Genomic DNA, 27,760 nt, shown 5'->3' on the forward strand with positions numbered 1-27,760 from the left:
TCCTGTGAGTATGGCAAGAGGCAGAAAGTATGAGCAAAGAAACCAACAGAGCTTTTGGGAGTCTTACAAGGCAAGAGACAAAATTTGGAAACTTGAGGAACCAAGAACCTAGTAGAAGAGGGTCCGAGATGTGAATGTGACAGCTGATTTTCCCCTTATTTTCTAAATCAGATTCTGAAGTTAGGAAGGACAAAGCTCTAAGAGGCTAAGCAAAAGCCTCTGAAAAGCAAGAGTAAGTTCAGGGGAGAGTTTAGCACTCTTCAGGAAAAAGGGGGACTGCTAAACAGTCACCCATAAACATAGACACAAAAATCCTAACCAAAATGTTAACAAAATCCAATTACGTATAAAAATTCAACACCTGTTCATGAAAAATCTCTTAGCAAACTAAGGCAGAAGAAATGAGTTTCTTAGTCTGGTTATGACTAAGACATACATAGCAAACATCACAGTCAATGGTGAAAGACTGAAAGATTTCTCCTCACAGAGATTCCAGCAGGGTTCTGGAGACCCTAGCTAATTCTGCAAAACAAGAAAAATGAAAGTGTAAGAACTAGAAAGAACGAAATGAAACCATTATTATTCACATTTGACATGACTGTATATAATATACAGAAAATCTTCCAAAAGACTAAACTATTAGTAAGTTAATTTAGTATGGTCTATATAAAAATCTACTTTACTTCTATAGACCAACATACAGAAGGCAAGTATATAAAAAAATTAAATTAAAATGTTACCATTTGTAATAGCCTCAATAAGACTCAAATACCACCCAGAAATAAACCTAAATTACCAAATACTATTAAAAGAAACTGAAGACCACCTTTAAAGAAAAATGGAGAAATAGTCATGTTCATGGATTGGAAGACTCATAAATACGTCGATTCTCTCCCCAAATCAATCTATACATTCAATAAGCCAAAACCCCCATAATTTTTTTTGAGCATTGACAAGTATATCTAAAAATACATATGCAAGAGCAAAGAGCTAAGAATAGCCAAGACAATCTTAAAAAAAAAAAAAAAAGAACAAAGTTTATGACACCAAAGAGTTACTACAACGCTATAATAACTGAGGCAGTGAGGTATACAGAGAGGCAAACAGACCAATGATGAGAAAAGAGGCAAGAAACTGACCCACAAATGTATCTACTCATATACAGCACTCACTTAATTTAAAACAAAAGTACATCACAGGGCAGTAGCAGAAAATGTCTTTTTTTTTTAATAAATGGTACTGGTTTCCTATATAGAGAAAAATTATTCTTGACTCCTACAATTCATACCATACCAAAATGGAAAAAAAATCCTATCTTCATTACCCTGGTTTAGGCAAACATTTCTTTAAAGGATTAAGCAAAAAGGAAAAGAATTTTGATAATTAGATCATTAAAAATTAAGAACTTCTATTCATCAAAAGTCAACAAGCAAACAGCTGAAAATATGTAACACAGAGCCTGAAAAAGAAAGAACTCCTAAGGAAACAACTTAGCAACTCAATAGAAACCCAGGTGAAAGATTTTAACAGATAAGTCACCAAAAGAGAATATCTAATAGCCAATAAGCACATGACAAACTGTTGAATTTCATTAGTTATCAAGGAAATGCAAATTAAAACCCAATGTGTTGTGATACTGTAACACACTCACCAGAATAACTAAAATGAAAAAGACAGACAATACCAAGCGCTGACGAGGATGTACAGCAACTTGAGACTTTCATACTCTGATGTAAGGGGTTAAAAAAAAATGTGCTATAAAAGAGGAATAACTTTGGTAAGTAATACAATTGGTGTTATTTGCTAAACCTGAGTATAAACATAGTCTAGTTCTAGCAATTCCACCCCTAGGAACATACCCAACAGAAATGTACACATATGTCACCAAAGACATACACAAGAAAATGACTCTAATGACCATCAATAGCAGAATGGATAAATAAAATCCTTTGATGGAATAATACGTGGCAGTGAGAATAAATTAATTATGACTACATGACATAATATGGATGAATCTTACACTAAAAAAAAAAAAAAAAAGAAAAAAAAAAGGCTGAGCAAAAGAGGCCAGTACATACTTTAAACACACACACACACACACACACACACACAAAATTCAAAACCAGGAAAAACTTACCTGTGATATTAGGATAATGGTTTCTTTGTGGGGAGGAGATAGATGGTAGTAACTCTAAGAGGACACAAGAAAGGCTTCTGAAGGTGTTGGTAATGTGGTGGTTACACAAGTGTTATTTTGTGAAAATTTACGGTTGTACACTTATGAACAGTATACACTTTAAGAAACTGTTTACTTATGGAAAAGAAAAAAACAAACAGGGGGGAGGAATAGATTTATTTATTTATTTATCAAATCCACAGATGGTATAAAAATGACAGGAAGTCAATATATTAGATAACAATCATGATATTAAAGATAGAAAAATGGGCCAGTGTCAACAATTCTAAACTTAGTAAGGATAAATAAGAAACAGTGCACCTAAGTTAAAAATTTTGTAAGTACATCTAGGATAAGGGAAACTCCTGCTTAAAAGTAGAGAGACAAAACAACAAGGTTTTAAAAGCAAGTTTAGATTAAGCCAACAACATGACATTGCTGCCAAAACAAAAATTTTTTTAAATGTAGGGCTATATTAATGAAATTATCAAGCCAAGATAAAGTGAGGTGATAGTCCTATTTTATTAGCTCATTAATTACCACAACTCAAATATCACAATTTAAGAAACAGTTTTAAAAAAAGAGTGTATATAGAGAAAGAAAAACTGGGATGGTAAAAGGGGAAATCCTGTCAAATGAAAAATGGTTGAAGAATACGAGATACTCAATCAGGAGAAGAGATGACTTTGTGGGCTTAACACCTGTCTTTAGGTAAAGGACTGTCATTTAAAATATGAAATGAATTTATTCTGTATTGCTCCAGTGGACAGAACTAGAAACACTAAGTGGCCACTAGAAAGAAGCAGTTTTCAGGTTCAATTTAGGAGAAATTTCTCAATAATTCACCAAGCCTTTCCACAGTGGAACGGACAAAGTATCCAAAGCAGAGGGTCACTTATCAGAGATGTTAGGAGAACTTTTTTTTTTTTAACTGTGTGGTTAGACTAAATCATTGCTTCCCAAACCAAACACTTATTAATAAAACTACAAAGCTTTTTAAAATACGAATTTCCAAATTTGCCACAAGCCCAGTAGGTCTGGGTGGGGCCTGGAATCTATAAGACACCTCCTGAGTGATTCTGATACACTTAGTAGCCCAGAGGTTCAAGATCCTGTATTTGCATATCACATAATCAAATGGCCTTTAACGTTCCTTAGTTTCAAAATTCTAATGAAAATCATCTCTATATAAACAGTTTTATCTTGGTATATCAAAATAAATTGAGAATACCTGAAAGTACATGTCACTTTAACCATTCTTCAATTTTTCCCCCAAATTCATAACAAAATCACCATGTACTCGGAAGTACTACTATTACATAAAAGAACTTCTCTAACCTGGACGAATTACAAAGAAATAATTATCATCGCTCATTTAACAAGTGTTTACTGTGAGCCTATTATTACATGCCAGGAAACAAAAGTGACAGAACTCTACCCCAACAGAACTCAGTCAAACCATCAAGAAATTATAATATTGTGTGCTATCATATGGGAAGTACAGAGTGCTGTGAGAGCATAAAGAAAGGGAGTGATAAGTGTATAATATTCTTGACCTAAACTGCAAGATAGGAGATGCAATTTACAAGAGAACTGAGAAAGACATTGAGGTAGGATTTAGGTGAAGAGAGAAACAGGAAAGAAGAAAAAAACTGGAGGGAAAAAAGGTTAAAAATACTTTATTTTTCCATTTTACCAGCACAGAAAAAAAAAAATTAGAGAAGTTGGAAAAGATAGATATATACTTTAGAGATAAGACTATTTTTCTCTTCTGCAAAAAGGAGTCAAGGAGGGAAATCATAGTTAGAAGCAACAGCAGAAAGGGAAGTAGAAAAGCCAGTCCATAAGAGCTGCAGAAGAAAACAGAAGAATTAGAACTCGGACAACTGTGTCCTTGAAGGTTATTCTGTGTCAAGTGGCTCAAGCCCCTATAGCTCTTTACTGCCATCTCTATCTTACCTTCTATCACCAGACCAAGCCCACACACATTTTATAAGAAATAAGTATGCTTTTACTTGGCATTACCAAAGGCAAAACCTTAAATAGATCGCTCTTAGAAGTTCTGATACTCATGTGTAATACCAGAGAACAGAACAGTAATATCTATTAAAACACCCATTAAAATGAGCCAGATTCAGTGATAATAGAGCAATATGATATAATCTGGGTAGAGTATCACCTGCGAAGACCATGTTGTAAAAATCTATCATTGTTGGTTTCATGCTGACAGGAGGAGATAGCAGAAGAAAAAAGAAATAGTTCTAAAGGCAACTCTAAGAAAGCTTTGGGGCTTACTAGAATGTCAGAACATGGGGCAAAAACTTCTGTTTTTCTCACTGTTATATCCCCAATGCCTAGAATAGTTCTCCGAATACAACAGATATTTAATGTTAACATTTACTGAATGACTGAATCCCCAAGTTATCTAAAAATCACACAAGTATACAAAAATAAAAAATGAAAAAACAAAGTAAAATGGGAAGAGAATGGCCCCAGGTTCAAAATTATAACACTACTACTTATTAGCTGAAGTCTGGAGCAAACTGGGACTACTGCCTACGTCAAAAGATTAAATGATATATTAAATATGATGGCATGCAAATGCTCCTAGTAAAAAAAGGCAATCATTTAGGTTACCTAATCTTCTACTCACTAAAAGACAAATAATAGTAAATACAAAACATAATGCTTCAGCTTGTGGGAAGAATGACAGAAGTAGGCTGGAATTAGAAAAAGCATATAGATTTCAATAACCTATGAACAAAGGTTAACCAAAACTAACACAGGAGGAACTTAGATACTTTCATTTGCAGTGTCAGGCACTAAGGATAAAGAGATAAGTAAGATATCTTATACAGTAAGCTATTGAAGTGAATAAGTTATTTGTGAAAAACAGCTCTGATGTAATTATATGAAATTTCTAAAAAACGGCATATAGTCAACAGTAATTGAGAGGTCAGCTGGTTATCTCCCTGGCAGCTTTCAACACTGGAAATACCTTAGTAGTTAATTTGAATTCCTTATAAACATTCATGAAAGACAGAGCAATTTTTCGCTCACTAAAGACAAGGATTTGACTAAGTCCAGGCTCTATGGTTAACTATATATAGAAATAAAGAAGGCTTACTACTGTCAGTATCGGACTATGAGGAAAAAGAAGAGTCATACTTATCTTCCTAAAGCTGTAACTTAGATAACACATACACAAACAAGAACAGTTCATTTTTGTTTTGTTTCAGAATGAAACAAAGAGATGTTTCTCAAATAAAAAATAGAGCATATCCTTTAATGGTACACATTTCTCCAATGCAGTCTCAAGGTACTATTACATATCAAGTAGTACACTTATTTCTAATAAAAGTCATCTATTTAGAGTAAAGAGAGAAATCATTACCTGATTTGTAGGCATTTTCGGCACATTCACCTTCCACATCTGGGCTTCCCTAGAGATTGCCTTTCCCAACAGGAAAGACAATTTCTGGTTTTCCAAAGGCCCTGGAAACTTCATGATATCCTTTGGATCTGCCTGCCACCCAGCTTGATGTAGCTACCTATAAAATCAAATATAAAACAATGCTCTACATTTAATTATAGATTAAGAATAGTATTGTACAAATATGTTGGTACATATGAAGCATTCATAAAACAAAATAAAAACGTTAGGAGGCAATACTGGATTTTATCGCTCTTTAAAATAGCATATATTAAAATGTTACAATAATCATCAGTTATCTAAAACATTCTCACTTTACATTTGAAATTCAGTTATAAAGAGAATAAAAATATGATCAAATAATTAATAGGACCTTTGGACTTGATCAAAACATATTATTACTGTGTCAAAAAATTGTTAAGTCCCAGGCTTTTTAAGACTACAAATTCTTAGAAGTAGTTGTCCCAAATATTCCTCTTAAAAATCTAACCAAATAAGGGCTAACCTCTCTCTTCATTTAAAGTTACATCAATTACATCAAATCCCACCCATTCCCATTTAACAAGTATGAAACCATCTCCTTAAGTATGAAACTATCTTGAATTGTGCTTACAATACAGTGTCCACTAGCTATACATACAGCTATTAAGTTAGAATTTAATAAAGTTGAAATATAATTCCTCAGTCACACTAGTCCCATTTCAAGTGCTTAACTGCCACATGTGGCTAGTGGATACTGCACTGGACAGTGCAGAAAAGGAACACTTCTATTAATGCAGTAAGTTCCACTGGACAATGCTGATCTATAAAACTCAAAAAGAAGGTAACCCATACTTTAAAATGAGCAGCAAGTCCAAAGAGCAACAGTCTAGATCAATGCAGGGCAACTGAGAGTCCAAGAGATGTTTCTAGGTTTAAAAAAAAAAAAAAGGAAACTATAGAGGTTTGACTGTGTATAGAAAATTGGATTGAGAAGCTGCTTTAGAATGTGAAAAGACTTAAATAGATTTGATGAAAGCTAAGGAACTATGGTTAAATTCATAAAAAGAGATTTTGCAAGAAGGTAAATATAATAACATACCATAATATTTACATAGCAATATAATGGAAATACTGAATAGAAATTTCAACACAAACATTGTGACAAAACTACACTTGGGAGGATAGGGGGTATTGGGAGAAAGCAGAACAAGAGCCTCATATTTGCATTTCATAGAGAAAAACCATAAATAATATCTAAAATGGAAATACCAAAAATAGCAGTAGGTCAAATTATTTTAAAATATGATCTTAAATAACAAGAGAAACAGGTAAGAGCTAAGAGTTGTTAACCTCTGGGGAGTGAGAAAATGGTGGGAAAGCCCTGCAGCAGGAGAATACTGTTTTTCATTGCAGACCTCATATAACTATTTCCTTTTTTCAACTATGTGCCTGCATTATCATGTGCTTCAGATTCCTGGGAATCTTTTTTTTTTTAAATTTAATGTCTAGAATTAGCATAAAAAGTTTCTAATTTCGGACAAAAACTTAAAATTTGAAATAAAAAAAAAACAACCACAAACCTTTTTTTTTCAATTTCTACATTTCCACATCCCTGCCACTATCCTCTTTCCTATTAATCACCCCACATACTTCACTTGCTACTCAACCTATTGCAGACTGCCTCTGGTTAACTGGATTGTGATTTCTTCTTTTTGTTTCTTTAAATTTCCGAGTTTTTGAAAATTTTCTATAACAAACATGAAGTACTTTTCATACTAAGAAAAAAAGGTAAATAATTTAGATAGAGAAAATAGTAACTATTCTGAAAGGTCCATCTCAAAAGTAATTTCTTCTAAGAACTTTTGATTCTCTCATCTGGCATGATTTCTCTCCCTTCTGAAAGCAGTTTCTCACCATCTTCCCTAATAAATTATAAATTCCTTTGCAGTCATATCTACCAATCATGTTGTTATTACTCACAGTGCCCACAGCACAGTATCCAGATGAAACAAGGACTCAACCAAAGACTCATTTCAGGCCTTGGAGCTAAAAGCAAAAAACCATAACCAAAACAAACAAGCCCAAGTGTAATCTCTTTCACAGGCCAATCCTTCAAATGTCTGAAGGCTGCCATCATGCTCATCAGTTCATTTTTTGCATAGCTGAAAAACTGTTCAAGAGTTCCTCACATGACATGATTTTTGCTCTTCTAAATTAGCACCAGTTTAATTGTTAACACTAAGATCATTAGCTATTTTTTTTGAAGGCTACACCATATTATCAATTCAGATAGAACTTATGCTCAATTAAAACTTGTAAGACTTTCTAAGATACACTCACAGGCAAACTTCCCTAACCTACCCCCACCCCATTGTGTGTGGGGTTTTGGTGCCCTTTTGGGGGGGAGGTTGTTGGGGGGTGGGTACATCGTTGTTCAGAACCTTAAATATATATCCTTTCCAAAAAGTCATTAAATCCCATCTACTGTTATATTCTGCTGAGATGTTCTGAGATGCCAATTTTGTTGACTTGGTACTTTTCTCAGATTCTCCACAATTAGAAAAACAGACACACTATAATTTCATCTAAAGCAGACATAAATATCAACCTCAGAAATAGAGCATAAAGTAGATGATCACCTGTCAAGAGGTATTTAGAAGAAACACCTGTACTGGTTGAAAATTGTACTTAATATGTTCAAAGATCTCTTCTAAATCTAATTTTAGTTATAATTAATTCTTTTCAAAACTTTAAACTTACTTTATTATTTTATTCCCTTAGCTACACTCAACAGGGTGGCTCACCAGGATCTGCTAGCCTTCTCAACATACCCCAATGGTTGGCTGCCCCTAATAATTATTTTTCTTTTACAATGCTCCCTTTGAAGATTATTTTTAGGGGAGGATGGATGTGGGGGACAGAGAGGGACATGTAGGATAGAATCATGCAAAGAAGTATAAGATCAAGTTCAAGGGATTCCTGTTCTTCAATCTCCTGTAATTCAGGCCCTTAATAAGACTTTCAAATATTTAAATGCAATAACAACTTTTTGAAAACAAAGGAATGCAGGTCAAAGAGGAAATCATAAAGGAAGTTAAAAAATACTCTGAGATAAATTTTAAAAGATCTAACATATACCAAAACTTACAGGAAACAATGAAATACCTTTAAATATCTACATTAAAAAAGATATCAAGTCAATACCCTAACCTTCCACCTTAAGACACTGGAAAAAGTAAATGAAGCTATACCTAAAGCAAGTCAGAAGAAAGAAAATTAATATCAGAGTAGAAATTAGTGAAATAGAGAACAGAAAAATAGAGAAAAATCAATGAAACCAAAAGTTGGTTCTTTGAAAAGACCAAAACTGGCAAACCTTTAGCTGCACTGACCAAGAAAAAAACAAGGATAAAGTACTAAAATCAGGAATAAAGAGGGGACATTACTAACTATGTTACAGAAATAAAAAAAGGATTATAAAGAAATTTTATTAACCATTCTACACAAATAAATTGGACAATTTGGATGAAACAGACAAGCACTTAGAAACAAACTATCAAGACTGACTTAAGAAATTTTAAAAAGCTTAAATAGCCATAAAGAGATTGAATCAGTAAACAAAGGTCGTCAAAGAAAAGCCCATGCCCAAATGGCTTCACTGGAGAATTCTACCAAACATTTACAGAAAAATAAGTACAAATTCTACACACTCTTCCAAAAAATATGAAGGAGGAGCACTTTTCATTATATAAAGCCAGTTATTATCCTGCTACCAAAACCAAAGACAAAAGCACTAGAAAACTATAGACCAGTATCTCTTTTAAATAAGGATGCAGAATTCCTCAACAAAATACTAGCAAGCTGAATCTGGCAACATAAAAAAGGGATTATACACCATAGCCAAGTGGGATTTAGCCCAGGAATGCAAAGTTGGCTTAACACTGATAAATCAATTTCATACACAGTATCAACCAAAGAAACATAGGAATCATTCTTTGCATACAATAGAGAAATGTAACAAAGGGGGGGAAAGTTCAAACTTCCTTAAACTTTAAAAAATGGAGTATAAATAATACAAGTGAGAGACAAAAAGGATGGAGGACACGTGGGGATGTTCTAGATTTTCCAGGCTACAGAAAAATGAAAATGCAATATCTGACCCTAGACTGGATCCTGTACTGGAGAGAGAAAAATGTTATAAAGGTCATTTTCAGGTCAATTGACATAATGAGAATTTAGATGAACTTCATCAAAGTAAATGTATCAATGTTAAACCTACTAAAATTAGTAAGTTTACTATGACTCTGTAAAACAATATCCCTAATTCTCAGAAAATACACACTGAAAAGTTCAGGTGTACAGGGTCATAATGAATGCTGCAGAGAGGGGGTGGAGGATGGGGGAGGAAAGACATGATAAAACAAATGGAGTAAAAGGTTAACAACAGGTGAATTCTGGTAGTTTCTTTTTAAAATTATTTACAAGTAAATTTAAGAACACAGAAGAAGAAAAACAAAACCCATAATTTATGAGAAAGTGCTTATATTACCAGGTTTTTTTCTTTTTTACATTCCTTTTTGTAAGACAGATAATATGATACAGTGGAGAAAGCACTGGCTAGAGTTTGACTTCTTTTACTGATAGTCCACAAACATGTTTTCTAATGTGTAGAACAGATTTGAGTTAGATGAATAATGAATCCTGGTAAGGAATACAACACAAACACTAAAAACATTACTGTTCTAAATAGCAAAACTTTATAGTTGTATCTTGTTACTTTATGCCCATTATTGGTCACATCTAGAATTTTGAGTGCTGGGGAAAGTCTCTAGGAACTAAAAAACCAAGACGACTGTATTTTGCTTGGCATGTTCCACACATTTCTAACTTGATGCATTTCACACTTCACCCATTCTTTCAGTTGCTACTTGCTTCTTTCTCTGCTTATCAAATAGCTTCATGTCTGAATGAACAGTTTATAAAGTGCTTATCGTACAGTATAAAATTTATTACAAATCTACATATAGGGCCTCCTGCTCTTCCAAGGAAAAGTGCTGCACAGTGCTGGGTATATAACAAACAACTTTATTAATGTGAAAGTATTATTTTTATTATAATTGTAATGCCAACTCCATTAATAATTCTGTACTGGTGTTGATTTCAGGATATTAGTTTCTCTTCTAAAAAAAAAAGGGGATTTATTAATGTGACCATACAAAAACCTCATGTTCTACTATTACCTCCTTAATAAGAGACTACAGTCACTTGTATTCCAAAACAGCCTGCTTTCCCAATCTCCATGCCTTTCCACACACTGTTCTTTCAACTTGAATCATCTTTCTCTAGCTTACTCCCTCCTTACAGAGTTGCCATTTGCATATGTACTTAGTCATTATTACACTTTTGCATTTAATTGCTCCGTGATAACTGATTATTTGTAAGCCAGTCTCTCCTACTAATCATAAGTTTCTTGATGGTGAGCACTCTCCAGAGTTAGCACTGTGGCAAATAAATAATAATAGTTTACACTTCTTAAGCGTTTAACAATAAAAAATCTGAGTGTTCACTACTTGGCCAGGTATTGTTCAAAGTACTATGCCATATTAACTCATTTAATCCTCAAAAAACAAAAACCAGTATTATCATGAAGGTATTATTAAGCCCCTTTTAAAGATGAAGAAATATGCACAGAAAAGCAAATACTTTTCATTTTAAAAGTATTATACAATCAGAATAAAACATGTACACACACTCTCAGCTTCCAATCTTGATCAAAAACATTTCGAGTTCATTCTAAACTACTAGGATGTCACATTGCCACATAAGCTTACTTATTTCGGTTTAACTGCATATCATCCCTATTGCATCTTTCCAACACACACTGACTCTTCTAGTCTGCTCTACATCAGTATTAAGAAACTTCTTCTAGTCCAGAAGCTCAAAATTGCTGATGCGCCTGAGTCCTGACTAGCAAGTCTAAATCCTGTCCGTTCTCTCTTAACCTATTTGTTCATTCCCTATTTCGTCTGCCACAAACGATCTGGAGGGGCTAGAAACAGATAACGCTACTTTAATCTCTTCGGGGACAGAAACTATATAGCATAGTCAGATGGCTCGGGTTTGAATTCTGGCACCAGGTTCTGTCATCTAATGGGAAAATTAACTTATGGAGCCTCAGTTTCCGTCATGTGTAACATGCTCCTGAACTACCTGCCCTTGTGAAGATTCAATGAGTTGGAAACCACTTAGAATGATGCCTGCTCGACAATAAGCCTCAACAAGTGTTATTAGCATCATAACGTCACATAGCTGCTGCTCAAACGTTGAGTGGCTTCCACTGACAGACTAAAAGCTGAAGATTAGCTTGGCATTCAAAAGATCTTCAGTCTGATACCATTCTACCTCCCGAGAGATAACTTCCACTATTTTGCTACCCAATTCTCAACTCCTGCCAAAATAATCTGCAGTGGAACCCCCAGCTCAGCAGAGGGCCTTCTGCTTTCTTCTCAAATTTTCGGCATTTAACAGAATAATCCGTTTGTGTCTTTTTTTTTTTTTTAAAGATATCATATGGTATTTTCCTTTTTCTTTCTGGCAGATTTTCAGTATTCTCATCTGTCCCTTCAGATTGCAACTCAAGGCTCGTCTCCCCTCCAGATTTCCCCACCTACTCACCCACACCCAAGATAACGTTCCCCTCCCCAGAGTTCCCGCTGCGCTGGCGATTCACCCATTCATCCATCTGGCCTTCCCTCGGCTTTGCAATGTAAGTGATCTTCCCCCAGCTCCCACTGGAGCGCCGAGGTCTAGGGGCGGGGGTGTGTCCCCTTCTTTGTGTATCACACAGGCTCGCGGAGCCTAGAACACGCACTAGTAGGCAATTTGCTACTGCTACAAAAAAAGTTACTCGCTGACAAAAAAAAAAAAAAAAAAAAGGCCCGAACAGGGAACCCAGTGGAGCCATTTCCAAACTGGGCAGGTGCCGAGAAGTCGGTGCCTGGAGAGGCTAGCGGGTCGGCGGGGGGCGGGGCTCGGCCGAGGAGCGTGCGGCGGCCGCGCGGAGTGGAGGGGGGTGCGCGCGCGGATCGCGGGGACGCGTCGAGCCCCCCCGCCCCCTCACCTTCTCCTCCTCTTCCTCCTCTTCCTCCTCCTCCTCCTCCCCGGCAGAGCTGTAGGCCTCACAGGGGTGACGCGGGGTCATCCAGGGGCCCGTTACCACCTCATTATCCTCAGCGCGCAGCGGCGGGGCGTGCGGGACAAGGATGGGGCCGACTGAGGAGGGAGAAGAGGGGGAACCGGGCCGGAGGGCGCGGGCGCTCGCGCTGGAGCGGGATGCACGGCTGCGGCCGGTGGGTCGGTCAGCGTATTAGTTCCATGACGCCCCCGGACCTGAGGCCGCCGCCGGTCCCGCTCCTCCAACCGCCGCCGCTTGAGCCCAGGTGGGGAGGGGGTTCCCTCTCGCCATAGGGCGGCGGGGGCCGGGGAGAGGCGGGGGGTGAGACCGGCTCTGCCCCTGCCCGGGGGAAGCGCCTCCGAGGGGAAATGGTGAAAGGGAGGGGAAAGGAGAAAAAGGAAAAAAAAAAAAAAAAAAAAGGAAGGGGAAAGGGGGGGAAAAAATAAGAAAAAGCGAGACAGAGGCGCTGCCGCGTCCGCTCGCGGGGAAGGCTGGGGAGGGAGGGGAGGAGAGAAAGAAGTGCTGGCTTCCTCGGCTCCGCCCTCGCGGACCGATTTCTAGACGGTCTCACTTCTTGTAAACAACACCGAAATGGTCTCACCCTCCCCCTTTTCCCTCTCCGCCGCCTTCTGCGTCCAACGAACGCACAGAGAAGTCTGGCAAAAAGCTGGGCTATTGGAAACGGGTTAGGGAAGTCACTGGTATTGGGGCGAGAGGAGGGAATATTTTTTGAGGGGGTGGGGAAGCTAAGAAAAGCTAAAGGTACGTGGACTCGTTTTCCGCGGAGGAGCGGAAGGGTTCCTTTTCGGTTCCACCGTGACGTCAGCACCTCCTGGGCTGGCTGGAAGAGGCGTGCGGTGGCCGGAGAGTGCGCTGCGCATGCGCCCCGGGGAAGACAGGAGCGGCTGAGCTCGCCTCTTGGGGGTGGGGTTCTGTAGGGGTGCGCCGAACCTAGTGCTACCTGATTTTATGCAGGCTGTGTTTGTCTCTGGGGCATGCAAAAGCGTCTTTTGGGAAAGGGCCGGCCATCTGTTGTGTAAAGATCTTGCATTCTTTGTTGATCTCGCAGAAAGTTCTGTGTTCTCTTCTTACCATTGACGTGTAAATAGAATTGCGGATTTTTCGCTGCCAGGTCGTGGGTGGAGGGAGATTCTAAAGCGCGTTAGAAGTCGGAAGATTTTGGGGATCACATTCTTGAGCACCTTCTCTTTTTAAACCGTGAATTGTACTTCTGGTGGCCGGGAATCAGCTTGGTAATGCGCCAAGGGAATTCTGTCCACTTAAGCAACACATCTGAGTATTTCAGAGATACCAGGTCTTTAAGGAGTGTGTGGTGACATATAAATGTGTTGTATTTGGGTTTCCTTTACTGAACCATGGTAAATTTTTGCTCATATAATTGTTTTAGTTGTAAAAAGAATATGTAGAATTACGGAAAACTTTTGAAAGAGAAAAAAAAATCCCCAAACTCAACCGTTTACAGAAATAGTCACATTTGTGTTTTCCATTTGTCTTTTTATGCCTATTTTAACAATCACTTAAATTTGTGTTGAGCTTATTCAACGAGCTAGACTAGCTGCTGAGCTCTAGCAAACTAAGTAACTGAGACAAATAGCTTCCACCTTCATGGAGTTTACAATCCAAACACAGAAGCTAACCGTTGCGCTAATTAGCACTACCTTAAAATCACCCAGGACTGTTGATTTGTTACTTGTACACTGCATTCTCTCTCTAGAATATACGGTCTAGAGTGATAGGGATCTTGCATGTTTTTTATTTCACCCTGTATCCCTGCAAGTAAAGGGCTGTCAATATTTGATTACTGACTGAATAAACAGTTACCAGTATCATAAGTATTAAGGTGGAAAATTGCAGGCTGCCATGGAAACACTTAATCCTAGCCTAGTTAGGGATATCAGAGAAGATTTCTGTGAGGAAGAAACATTTAAGATGAGACTTGAAACCACTGGGCAAAGAAGTGGAGACAAAGTGATACAGGCAGAGGAAACAATGTTCAAAGGCTCTGGAGCTGAGACATTCATTCTAAAACTCTCTGAAATGTAGTAAGGCTGGTCCTCAGAGAATTGAGAGGGAGAGAGCTGAGGCCAGGGGCAGGGGACAGAATAGGGAACGGAAGCCCAGGAAGGATTTTAAGTGGGTTGTATTTTGCTTTTTTCACTTCATGTAGCCTTTTTCCTGAGTAGTCTACACTGCTACGTGGTCTTCCTTCTACATAGGCAACTTTTTTTTTTTTTGCATAATTCCATTGTTGGACCATGAAATTGCTTCTGATCTTCAGTACTGTAAGACTAATACCAATTCCATTCCCAGATATGTAGTCAAGAGAAATGTAAACATATCCACACAAAAACTTGGACATGAATGTTCACAACAGCATTATTCTTAATGGCCACAGGTGAAACAACACGGATGTCCACCAACCGATGAATGCGTAAGTCACATGTGGTTTATGTATGCAGTGGAATGTTACTTGGCCATAATAAGGAGGTACTGATATATGGTATAATATGGTTGACCCTTGAAAACAATGTGCAGTCTTTTGTGGCTGGCTTCTGTCACATAACATAATGATTCCATTTATATGAAATGTCCAGAATAGGGAAATCTATAGGCAGAAAGTAGATTCATGGTTGCTTAAGACTGAAAATGGAGGTGGGATTGAGGGACCATAGAGAAAAGTTTGGGGGTTTCTTTTTGATGAGAATATTTTACCGTTGATTATGGTGATAGTTGCAACTGAATATACTAAAACTATTGAATTGTACACATTAAATACGTGAATTGTCTAGATGTAAATTATATATCAATAAAGCTGTTACCAAAAAAAAAAAAGAGAGAGAGAGAGAGAGAGAAGGAACAAACCAAAAAGAATATAATTAGCATATTCATGTATAACCTTTTCTGGGTTATTCTGACAGTGTTTACATTTTCATGGCTTTTAATGGAAACCAATTTGGCAAATTGCTTGGAAGAAGAATTGAACCAATTAAAATGTAACCAGGAGTATTTAAGAGCTCTCACGTCATTATATACTTACCCTTTTTGAAGCTTAGTTTTATTAAAACTGTCTTACTGTCTGTGACAATTTAATCTAGAATTCTATAAATATAATAACAAGTAATTAGTAGGTGACAAGTAATTTGTTAGGATAACTGAAAATTTTGTCCTAACAAAAAATATGGATATTCTTTTTCTTCACTATTCATTCACAAGACCTTACTTTTATCATCTCTCTTTTCTTGATAATTGTAAAATTGTTTTTTAAAATGAATTGTAGTTGTAACAAATGGAAAGTCTTTGAACTTCCCTGAGAAAATAAATAAGGCATATAAAGAAGACATTAATATCCTTGAATTGCAATATCTTATAGTAACCTATAATGAAAAAGCATATGAAAACGAATATATATGTATATGTATGACTGAAACATTGTTGTACACCAGAAATTGATACATTGTAATTGACTATACTTCAATAAAAATAAAATAAAACCCTAAAAGAAATCCTTGTATTAGTAAGGAATTCTGCTTTTTCATTTTTTAAAATATTTTTTAGGAAGAATTTGTTCAAAACAGTAAAAATAAACTACCTTTCTACATGGTATTTGACAGCAATAGTAACTAAAATACGTTGATTAATCACTGTGTACCAGGCATTGCACTAAACACTTGTATTACATTCCCTTGTGTGTATTCCTACAGCACTCCTCTACCGTAGGTATTTTGTCATCCCCATTTTTCAGAAGATAAAGAAGTAAAATAAATCTCTTCAAGACTGTTCACACAACTTGTCTGACTCCAGCGCCTACCCTTTACTACCTTACCCTGTGGGTATTTCTGGCTTGCATTGACGTCTTCAAACAAAAAATACTCACCCTATGGTTATTTTTGGCCTGCCTTTAATCTTAGAACAAATATTCAAAAAGAATTTTTAGAGAGCAGTTTATATTTATGTTTCTAGAGAGTTAATTTTTGCTTGAAAAGGGGTGATTCAAATTTTCTTACACTTGTTTTATTTCATGACTGGAATACTGAATCTTAAAATAGAAACATGCCTTGCTTCAAATGCAGAGTGGTAGAGTAAGGAAGAAGAAACAGTGTGCTCTCATAATAAAAGCTCTGTTCTGAAATGCAATATAGTGTCAGGTGAAACCTCTTCAGAAGTCTAGGACAGCTGAGCAGAATCAAGTTGACAAACAAGAGGCTTTGCTGTAATCTTTTAAGAAAAATAATTAGACCCTGACTGCTTACATTTTTATGAGTATAGAAGACAAGGCTACTTAATCTTTAGTGACAGAAATTTCTAGTCTCCTTTGTCTTAAATGAAATTTTTAGGGTAATGTTCCCAGCAGACAATTTATGAAGGTACTATCTTGAAGAAATACTAAGACCTACAGGGACAAAGGAAGTGATTTACTGTCATTATAATCACTTATCTTTAGCATTTATCTGCATTTAAGAATCTTTTTTACAGCTTCCAAAATACTGATTTTCTTTAATCTCTACAGAGACAGGATGTAAGGGGAGTAAACCCATCAAATAGACAGGAAGAGAAAAGGAGTCCACATTCACCAAATAACATAAAGATCTCCTGCTTACTATTTTTTTAGAGTATAATTGATTTACAATGTTGTGTTAGTTTCAGGTGTACAACAGTGTTTCAGTTTATATATATATATTCTTTTCCATTATAGGTCATTACAAGATATTGAATATAGTTCTCTGTGCTATATAGTGGGTCCTTGTTGTTTATCTGTTTTATACCCCCTACTTACTATTAAGTAGGAAGAAAGTGCTCAGATAAAACAAGTCAAAAATTCTAAAATAGAAGGCCACAAGTTTTCCAGGCTTTGACTAACTCCAAATGTAAACTGGCTTTAGGTTTCTCATACTTTGGTACTTATTTAGAAGGACTTCACTGGGTGGGATCATTGGCTGCATGCTTTTTTTTTTTTTTTTTTTTTTCTTGCAGTGGGGAAGTAATTTATTCATTTGGTGGAGGTACTGGGGATTGAACCCAGGACTTCACACATGCTACGCATTCACTCTACCACTTGAGCTACCCTCTCCCCACTACCCACCCGTTGCATGCTTTATTAAGAGAAGCCCCAGAAATCAAGTAACAGCCACTATTTGAAATTTGTAAATCAAAAAGACTTCAGTAGAAGCATCCTTTCATTCCCAACCTCTCCCTCCAGCCAGTTGGGAGAAAAATACACCATTAAAATAACACCATTTTACTCTCACAAACTGTTTTGAGTTCTGAACTATCAAATTTAGAAAATTTAGGGAAAAAATTTTTTATGCATTTTACATAATCAAACTACCAATACAGTTTATTTCTTGTCAAGCATTTATGCAGAAGGTGTGGGGAAAACATCTTCCAAAATGTATTCTTAGTCTCATCACAACATATGTTTACTGTAATCCTTATTTCTTCTCACTGAAGGAAAAGAATTATGTTTGGGGAATCAATTCGAATTATCCATGATCAGGGTTTCCAAGACTTCTTTCTCACAAACATAAGCTGCTTTTATTACCAGATGATGATTTAGTAAATATTTGAGTCCAATTGCATACTGCGCGAGACACTAGACGAGATTCTAAGATGAGTCATACATGGTCCTCTCTATAAGAAACTTTTTCATTCATTCATTTCTTAATTCAGCAGCAATGTACTGGCTGTGAGACCATGAGCAAGTTAACCAGCTTCTCTATAATGTGACCTCAGTTTCATCAGCTGTGAAATGGGGGATAATAATATATCTCCTAGGTTTGTATGAGGATTAAATGGGATAATATTTACAAAAGGCTTAGAACAACATATGACACATAGGAAACACTAACTGTTAGCTTAACTATTCTAAGAGTCCTTTACGTGCCAGGCTAGTTTGACTTTTTTTTTTTTTTTCCACTTAATGCAGTTAAAAATGGCCTATCCTCAAGCAGTTCTCAGTCTTGCGTGAGGGAAGAAATAGACAGGAGAAATTCTGTGTGTTGGTCAGGGAAGGCTTTTATAGACTTGAATGTGGCATCAATTATTTGCTATTGATGAAATTACTTCAAAACGCATCTGCATAAAACATGTATTTATTGTATCTCACAGTTTCTGAGGCTCGAGAACTGTGGGTACCTTAGCTGGGTGGTTCTGGTTCAGGGTCTGTCATAAAGTTACAGTGAAGTTGTTGACTGGAGCTGAAGTCATGAAGGGCCTGGAGAATGGAGAATCTGTTTCAAGTTCAGTCAGGTGGCTAGAGGCAGGAGGCTTCAATTCTTTGCCACTGGGCCTCTCCATAGAGCTGCTCATGACCAGGCAACTGGCTCCTCCATTGCAAGGGATGAGAGCGAGAGGGAGAGGGAGAGGGAGACCTAGATGGAAGCCGCAGTCATTCTACCACTTAATCTGGGAAATGTTCTGCTGTCACTTCTGCCATTTTCTATTTATTAGAAGTGTGAAGGAAAAACTGGGCTGGTCTAACAAGATAACTCATAGGTCTAGGAATGTGAAGGAGAGGCTGGGCTGGGCTAACAAGATAACTCACAAGTCTAAGTATTGGAATACTGATCTGAGTTCTGCTGGACTAACTTGTAAATCTAAGTTTATCAGTGTTGGTTTGCTGTTTATGTTTTTTGCTAGCCAGCTGGATTTTCAAAGATACATATCTGGCTTTGGAATGTTGGTTTGCTGCCTCCCTGCCTCCACTTTTGTGATGATAATGCTGCTAAAGCTGTTCCATGCCTATTGGCCAAATACCCCAAGCTTGTACTTTACCCTATAAAACCTCATGCGCACGTCTTGGAGGTGCTCAGAGCTTCGGAGCAGAAGCCCCTCTGAGCCCGCCGGCGTAATACATCTGAGTACTCCAACCCTCCGAGTGGTGCTTGTTTCTTGACTGGCCTGTTGTTTCGGTAACAGAAGCTGCTCTCTAAATCCAGCCTATACCAAAGGGAAGGGGACTTAAACTTGTAGGATAGAGTATTAAAGAATTTATGAACATATTTTTGAAACTACTACAGGTATGGAAGGACAAGTGAGGCTCAGCTAGGTAGACAGGAACAAATTTATGACAGGCAAGAGGGCAGCAGAAACAGAGGAATACAGATACCAGATTATATGAGATATATGGCTAGAGAATTGAGGGGGTTATTGTTATTCCTATTTTTAACATAAGGAAACTGAGTTTAGAGAGGTGAAGTAACTTTCCCAGTATACATTATACAATTAGTAGATGGCAGAACCAGGTCCTAAATCCATAATAATTCTGATGATAGAATCCATGATCTTATCACCACCTGTATTAGGCAAGGTTCTCCAGAGATACAGAGCGAAGAGGATACATCTAGGTCTCTATTTACATCTCTATCTCTGTATCTATATGCAGAGAGGTTGAGAGAGATTTAAGATTGTAGAGGCTTGGTAAGTCCAAATTCTGCAGAGGCTGGCATACTGTAGACCTATGGAAGTATTGCAGTTCAAGTCCAAATGCAGTCTGCTGGCAGAATATCTTCTTGCTTAGTCTTTGTTCTATTAAGACCTTCAACTGAATGGATAAGGCCCACCCACAGTACAGAGGGTAATCTGCTTTACTTAGAGTCCACCAATTTAAATGTTAAATCTCATCCCCCCTCCCCCCCAAAAACCCTCCTTCCCAGAAATATCCAAAATAATTGTTGACCAACTATCTGGGTGCTGTGGCTCAGCCAAGATGACACATGAAATTAACACATGAAATTATACTACCCTCTACAATAGTGACATTTTGGGGTCCAGATTGCAAAGGGGCCTGAATGTCATACTAAGCAGCTTATTGGACTTATGAAAATTAACTGGTGGCTCTCTCTGAGAGATTTGACCTTGAGCAAGTGATAAATGCTGTGGTGTTCCCGCAGAATGTTGTGATTCCTTTAGAAAGTGTGTCTTGGACTATTTGTCTATCATGCTTAACCTTCAGTCTTGTTTTGATAAATGAGAAGTATGGTTTTTATTAACATTATTTTTTTCCTTTCAATATTTTTCCTTTTAGTACACATATTTTTATTAATTAGCCTTTCACATATTTCAAAATGATGACATTCATTTTAAAAATATTTTTCTCTATTATTTATTCTCACGTACTTGGACCTTTTTCTCTGAACTTTTCTTTCACTTTGATGCCTTTTTTCAAGGCTTCCTTTTAATTATTTCTCCTACCAGAGTGAAATGTGAAATTAGGAAGGAAGACAAATATGTAGGTGGGAACTAAAGAACCCAGTTTGTAGACTAGCTGGACTTAGTGATTCCAAAGGTATAAATACTGTTCAAGCATCATTTCTTTGCAGATGGTGCATAAGAAAAGTTGTTTCAACCTAGCTGCCAGGACTATTTCTCTTTGTAGCTGACATAGAACAGGAAACTCTTAACTTCAGGATTTAAAATTGCAATGGTCCCAGCCTATTCTTTTGACCCATTCCACTCTGGGTCCCCTTTGAGGACATGACACAGATAAGAGGTGGGCTGGAGAGTGTTGTGAGGCCACCTGAAAGTGATCTGGAATGTAAATCTATGGATACACCCTACCAGGAGAGAACAGGGAGCAAACTCTAGAAAACAGGTAGAGCAAAAGATGCAACAAGCTGGAAAGGGAGGCAGAACTGGACTTGCAGAATAAATGGGGACTGAGACGTGCTGGGAAAGCGTAAAACAAGGTTAGAGAGTCTTGGACTGTGGATATCACCATTTTCAGCTTTCCTTCTTAAGAACAGCGTGGTAAAATTTGTGAGTTTCAAAACACCCAGGGGGTGGATAACACCACAAAGTGGTTTGGTGAGTTCTAGCAGATAAGCAGATTTTGTATGACAAAGAAGACATCAACACCATTCAAAGGAGAAGCTAGTTTCCTAAAAAAAAGGAACATTTAATGCATCAGTGCTCTTCTGTGTTCCTTTCTCTCCCCATCTCCTGTTGCTATACTGATCATCCTACAAGCTCAATCAAGTGTGGTTTCCATCTTTAGCACTATAAAAAAGGGGGCTTCCTAAACGGTATGAAAGAATAAATAAGGGTTTTTCCAAAATCACTTTCTTTTATTTTTTAACATAACAACACAAATATTATGTCAATGATATAGCAGAGATTTCAATAGTTTATCTTTCTGCCTTTAATAAAATTAAAATTAAACCATCTTGGAAAAATCTTTTTCCTATTTTACCTTGAAAGATTGCCAGTGACAGTATATTTATAAATTCTCTAAGAAATCCATTCCCAAAGGAATAATCTCCTTTTAGTTGTGTTCCTTTGCATGTTTCAGAAAGCTGATCTTCGTATGTTACTCATTTGAACTGTGTGATAGCAGAAACCAAGACCCAAAGATCTAACCTTACAAAATACTCTTTGGATCAACCTATGTAGAAAATAATCAGCTAATTTTGACTGAAATCTTATTTATAATTGCAACTACTTGCTTTTTAAAGTGAAAAAATTCATACGCGAAATCCACTATAGTAAAGTTTAAGGTTATTTCCATTCCTGAATCCAAAATGTCTTCTGAATGCTTAAGCATAATGTTGCATAGGGAGGAAAAATAATGCTGGAGAAATATGGTGAGGGAAATCAAGCTTTACACTAAAGAAACTGCAGTATTCTATAAGATCTTCCTTTCTTCCCACAATATCAGATCTCCATCAAGCCTCTCAGACAGGCTCACTGACCAATTTTTATCGGTTCATTGAAACTCGGCCTCCTGACCACCATCGGGAATTTACAGTATACATATAAATAGGTAAGAAATATTAAAAGGTTGATTTAAATGCCAAGTCAGTTGGTTTTTTTTTTCACCCAGAGAATTGTTGAATAGAGCAGACTTCCTTTGACAGCTACCCCCACAAATATTACAATATATTCCTTACTATAGAAAGTTACAGTTAAGGTCATGGAAGCTAAATCTTGTCCATATGAAAAAAAACAAGGCTATTTGTGTTACCAATAATACCGCTTTTATATTTATACATATATCTTGTATGTATAAGTATCTTGCTATTCGCCTTTGCCTTTAAAATATATTACTGCTTAGTTTTTAAACTCTTCAAAAGCCAAGGAGTTATGCACTAAGCTCTCATTAGTCACTGAATTCAAACTGAACTTATTAAAGTGATAATGTCAAAAAGTATACGCTGGCTTTTATAAGGTTGACATATATTAAACAGAGGAAACAAGACAAAATGTAATTTCCTATGCTAACAATGCCAAGAACTTTTATCATAATACTAAAGTATTATCACTAATGTTAGGAGTTAAATTAAGGTAAAAGCCAACAATAGGAAAGATTTTCAAAAAAATTTTTTTTGAGTAGAGGGTCTTTTTTGTATTGAGTCAACCATTTTACCTTAAAAAAATTCAGTCAAATATGCTGCAATCAGTACATATCCTCATCTTCCACAGCAGCCTGAGAGGGGTATAACCCAAGGGGTAAGTGTTATGATAACAGGAATTTCTGGCTCTGAGTGCTCTCTGTGTAAATGCTGGCATCCCCATTCTCCCAGCACTCCAAGATCCTCTTTTCCCTTGGCAGGTCCTAGAAGAGTTGGCTTGATATCTTTGACAGTCAAAAAAATCCCATCTCTCTGATCTCTGCTTTGGCACAGATGCCCTGCTGGCTCTCTTCAGATGTTTTCTGACCTTGGCAAGATACTTGAGGGTCACTGCCTCACAGTTTGTGCTTCCAGATCATCACTGCCCCGTTGCTGATTGATTTTGGATTAGGTCCCCTGTGGTCAACGTCTGTGTTGTTCTAGGTAAAGAGGGGCGTGAAGTAGTGAAGTAGGGATCCTGTCTCTGCTGGTGCTACAGTCCTTTCAATGAATTTTGAAATAGGATGATGTTGCTTTCCATTTTTTAGCGAGCTCACAGTGTTACATTTTATTTCATTATGCTTCTTAGCTCTTAGACTCTCATTAACTTCTGTGGTACTGAATCAGGTAACATTTAATGTGACATTATGTAATCAATGCCTAAAGTATCTAGTCACTTTAACTTGTAGCTATTCCAAGTGAATTCCCTACCTACTCTAGGTCACTCCAAAGAAAATAGGGGGCGTCCTCTGTCCCTCTGCTCCCTTCCTAGAGGACTACTCTAAGTTCCAAAGTTCTCTCTCTCTCTGAAGGCCTGGGAGTGCCTCTGGTGGTCCTACTTTCTAATGTGAGTAGGTAAAGAAAGCCCCATGTTGCAAATCAAAACCAGAATGAGACATAATTTCATGCCTGTTAGAATGACTATCATAAAAAAAAAAGAGCTAATAAATGCTAGCTTATAATTAAAAAAAAAAAGAAAGAAAGCCCCATGTTAAATATAAATCTTACTTTTTAAAAGAAAAATTCACTTTCTGTCAACAAAGAAGTAGAAACCTAAAATTATATTTACAATAGATATAATAATTCATTCATAGAATTAGTAATATAAATAATACTATGACTCTTCACTTAAAATCATGGTTAGTTGAGAAAGAGATGAGGAAAAAGCATCATATCTGAAGATTACATTTGAAATCAGTCTTTATTATTCAGTTTTCCAAGGTTTATTTCTCTCATCAGAAACATTTTTGTATTTAGCTAGATTGACCAACTCAATTCTTCAGAGTTAACTGGGTTTTTATAAACTGTTATTTACTATCATTCACTGGCTTTTCTGGTCAAGCTTCTTTTCTAAGTAGGACCCTCCAAGAAGTTCCTGGGGAGAATGACTTCCTGGGATGAAGTATCCTGGCCAGAGCAACATCATTATATGTTGAATTGGCCAGTAAGTCGATGAAATTATACCTTTTTCAGTAGAGTCTTTGTTTCTTCTTTTTCCAAGAGTAGGCATTTTAATGAGTGAATTTTAAGTATCTTTCAAATTCTTTAAGACTCAGAGTACAATCAGTTCTCAAAGGCACTTTAAACACAACTTGGTGCATTGTGTAGTACAGACTGATGCTGGTGTCAGTGGATTTTGCCACTTTTTGTGGGTAGGGAGTCTTCCTGTTTGGGGTCCTTATCATCCTAGCTGCATGCCCTGTTGACTCTCAGCCTCCTGCTTCTTTGTCGCCTCCCAGGCTGAGCTTCAGCACTCTACTTGCATCCCACAGGAAGCCCTGCAGTCTTTAGCTCATTCCACCGGATGTGTGCTTCCTTCCTTAACTACTGTGGCTGGTAAGTACACCATTGTCTCTGTTAGGGATCTCTGCTGATGGGAACAGAAAGTCCCTCAACTCAGCACTGTGTTGAGGATAGAAACAGGGTGGAAAAGTAGATGGAAAGGATATTTATTGAAGGGAGTCAGAGGATATCAGGGAATCTAATTTCAGAATACAGAGTCCTATTTCACAGGAGGTAAAGGTCATCCAACAGTTACTCTTTCTGGGATCAGATGATCACTCATCTCTGCTTCTCTGGGTGTATGCATTTGTTCCTTCTTCTCTCTCCCATCCATTTCTGATTTTTCCAAGGTTTTTTGAGGTTCAGTCCCCACAATTCTCACCTGAGGCATTGATTTTGCTATGGTGTCATGTTTGCTCCAATGCTCCCAAAGCTGAGAGCTCCTCTGCACAATATGAACAGCCTTAATCTGTATTTTGATTCAACTTCTGAAATTAGAACATCTAATGGACTCAGCCTGAATCAGATGTTTACTCCCGGTTCAATCAGTTCTAGCCAGGGAAGTGGAATGACCTGAAACAAGCATGACCCAAGCACAGAAGGCAGATTCTCTGAGAATGGATTGTGAGTGGGAAGATGACAGATATATCTAGAAAAGACATAATCTTTAAAATATTTTAAACTAAGTCCAAATTTTGGCTGAACAGTTATTCCTAGAATGATGTGAGAGTTAAAAATCTGGTTAGCTGCAGAATATTATCTGACCAAATACCATATCTGGTACCAGAGGTGATCCCTCAAAGGGACCCCCAGCTCCCCTGGCCAGATAACTTGCTGCCTGTTGCCTTCATGCTCACGTATTTAAGAATTGGCAACTGCAGTCTCGTCTAAAGTAGTATCTGCTTCTGGAAATGTGGTGCAGCTAAACCCCTGGATTATTTCTTATTTTGGACATTCACATCTCCTTTTGAAATTTTTGATGCTTTGCATCATGTTCCTTTAAATTGCATGATCTATGGGTATCATGAGGAAATACAAAAATACAAAATACAAAAAAAAAAGTATTTATGTTTGTATTTTGTATCTCAATGGAATACTATTCAGTCTTAAAAAAAGAAGGAAATCTTGTTTTGTGATAACATGGATGAATCTGGAGAAAATTATGCTAAGTGATATAAACTAGACAGAGGAGGGTGATATAGCTCAGTGGTAGAGTGCCTGCCTAGCGTGCATGATGTCCTGGGTTCAATCCCCAGTACTTCCATTAACAAGAAAAGCAAACAAACAAACAAAAACTTAAAAAAATAAAACGAAAAGCCAAATACTACATGGTGTCACTTATTTGTGGAATCCAAGGGGAAAAAAGAAAGTCAAACCCATAGAAACAGAGTAGTGTGGTGGTTGCCAGGGGCTGCAGTGTAGGGGAAATGTGGTGTGGTTTGTAGAAAGCTACAAACTTTCAGTTATAAGATGAATGAAGCCTGAAGATCTAATGTGTAACATGGTCACTATAGTTGATAGTACTGTGTTATGTAATTAAAATTTGCTAAGAGAGTAGAACCTACCTAAGTGTTCTCACCCCTCCTCTCCAGAAAAAGTAACTATGTGAGGCGATGGATGTGTTGATTAACTTGAGTGTAGCAATTCTTTCACAATGTATACATATATCAAATCACATTATACACTTAATATATTACAATTTTATTCATCAATTATACCACAGTTAAGCTGGGAAAAAACCCACACACATAAAGAAGATGTTGTAAGAGCTCACTTGTTACATTGAGAAAAAACCCCAGAAAATAGATTCTTGGGTCCATTTCCAATCTACTAAATCAGAATTTCTGAGGTGAGGTCCTGAATCTGCATGTTAGCACCTGCACCCTCATGAAGACCACATTTTAGATGAACTAAGTGACCACTATAGTGAATTAATAAGATTTTAATGATATATTTTCTTTTTTTGTGATTGACTTGGAATTTCAATTATTATCACTGTATGAAAGAAAGAATACAAATTTTGTATACAAAGTTTAAGGGGAATTTGTCAGAAACTTATATTTTTATTTAGCTGTTTTATAACCAGAAAGAATAAGCCAATGAAGAGGACGAAAATCAGAAGCTGAAAAAGATAATAATGAATATCATAATATTTCACAGGATATTTACAGTATTTGAAGAAGAAAATGCCACAAGGATGTCATTTTTCCACATCATAAAATAAGATATAAAGTTGTGAATACTAAATGTAACTTAATAAAAAAAGAGATTAATTTTTTAATTACTCCAAACACTACAATGATTGTATTTTATAACATATTCTATATTTGTTTCAGAGTGTTTATGACACATGTATAATGCATACACACACACACACAATGATTAATCATAGTATAAATAAACTGGTTAGTTTTATGAGTTAAGAACACTTTGTGAGTGAATTAATGGTCTTATCACATTAACTGATTGCTAATATGCATAAAGTTCAAAACATACATATCTGAAGAGATCACCTACATATTTGCGAAAGAAAAATAGCAGTTAATGGAGTTACTGAATTAAATTACAGAACTAATCTGACAGTCTAAATTGTAGTACTCAAGCACAATCTCTGTAGAATTCATACTTCCAATGAAAACATTCCTGAGTTAAGGGGAAAAAAATAGCCTGACTTTATAGCTTCAGGGAAATACTGTTAAGTAAATTTAGGGGACTTCCAGAGGTAGCAAAATGAGGTGGGGAAAACCATAGAACTATTATATTTTACTGATAACTGGAGCTCACATTCTTGGGACAGAGCAGCAAAATTTCTACCCTGAAAACTGGTTCCTGCTGAGAGTTCAAGTCTTTCTGGACCTTGAAAATAA

The 27,760-nt window shown here is 36.9% G+C and overlaps 1 protein-coding gene across 2 annotated transcripts in view; it reads right to left on the reverse strand.

Annotated features, from left to right (window-relative positions):
* CCNI (cyclin I) overlaps window positions 1–13,255 on the reverse strand; it is a 29,042-nt gene extending 15,787 nt beyond the window's left edge. Inside the window, exons 1-2 of one of the 2 annotated variants that reach the window (XM_074345757.1) lie at window positions 12,712–13,251; window positions 5,571–5,727 (exon numbers count right to left, since the gene is read on the reverse strand). In XM_074345757.1, the coding sequence (XP_074201858.1) occupies window positions 5,571–5,684 (114 nt within the window). In that variant the 5' untranslated portion in view covers window positions 5,685–5,727; window positions 12,712–13,251. Of the gene's footprint in view, window positions 1–5,570; window positions 5,728–12,711 lie in introns of both variants that reach the window. The other variant, XM_074345764.1, reaches the window with a different exon arrangement.
* Between the last annotated feature and the right edge of the window lie 14,505 nt (window positions 13,256–27,760).

Source organism: Camelus bactrianus, chromosome 2 (genome assembly GCF_048773025.1).
Source record: "Camelus bactrianus isolate YW-2024 breed Bactrian camel chromosome 2, ASM4877302v1, whole genome shotgun sequence".
Classification (NCBI taxonomy): Eukaryota; Metazoa; Chordata; class Mammalia; order Artiodactyla; family Camelidae; genus Camelus; species Camelus bactrianus.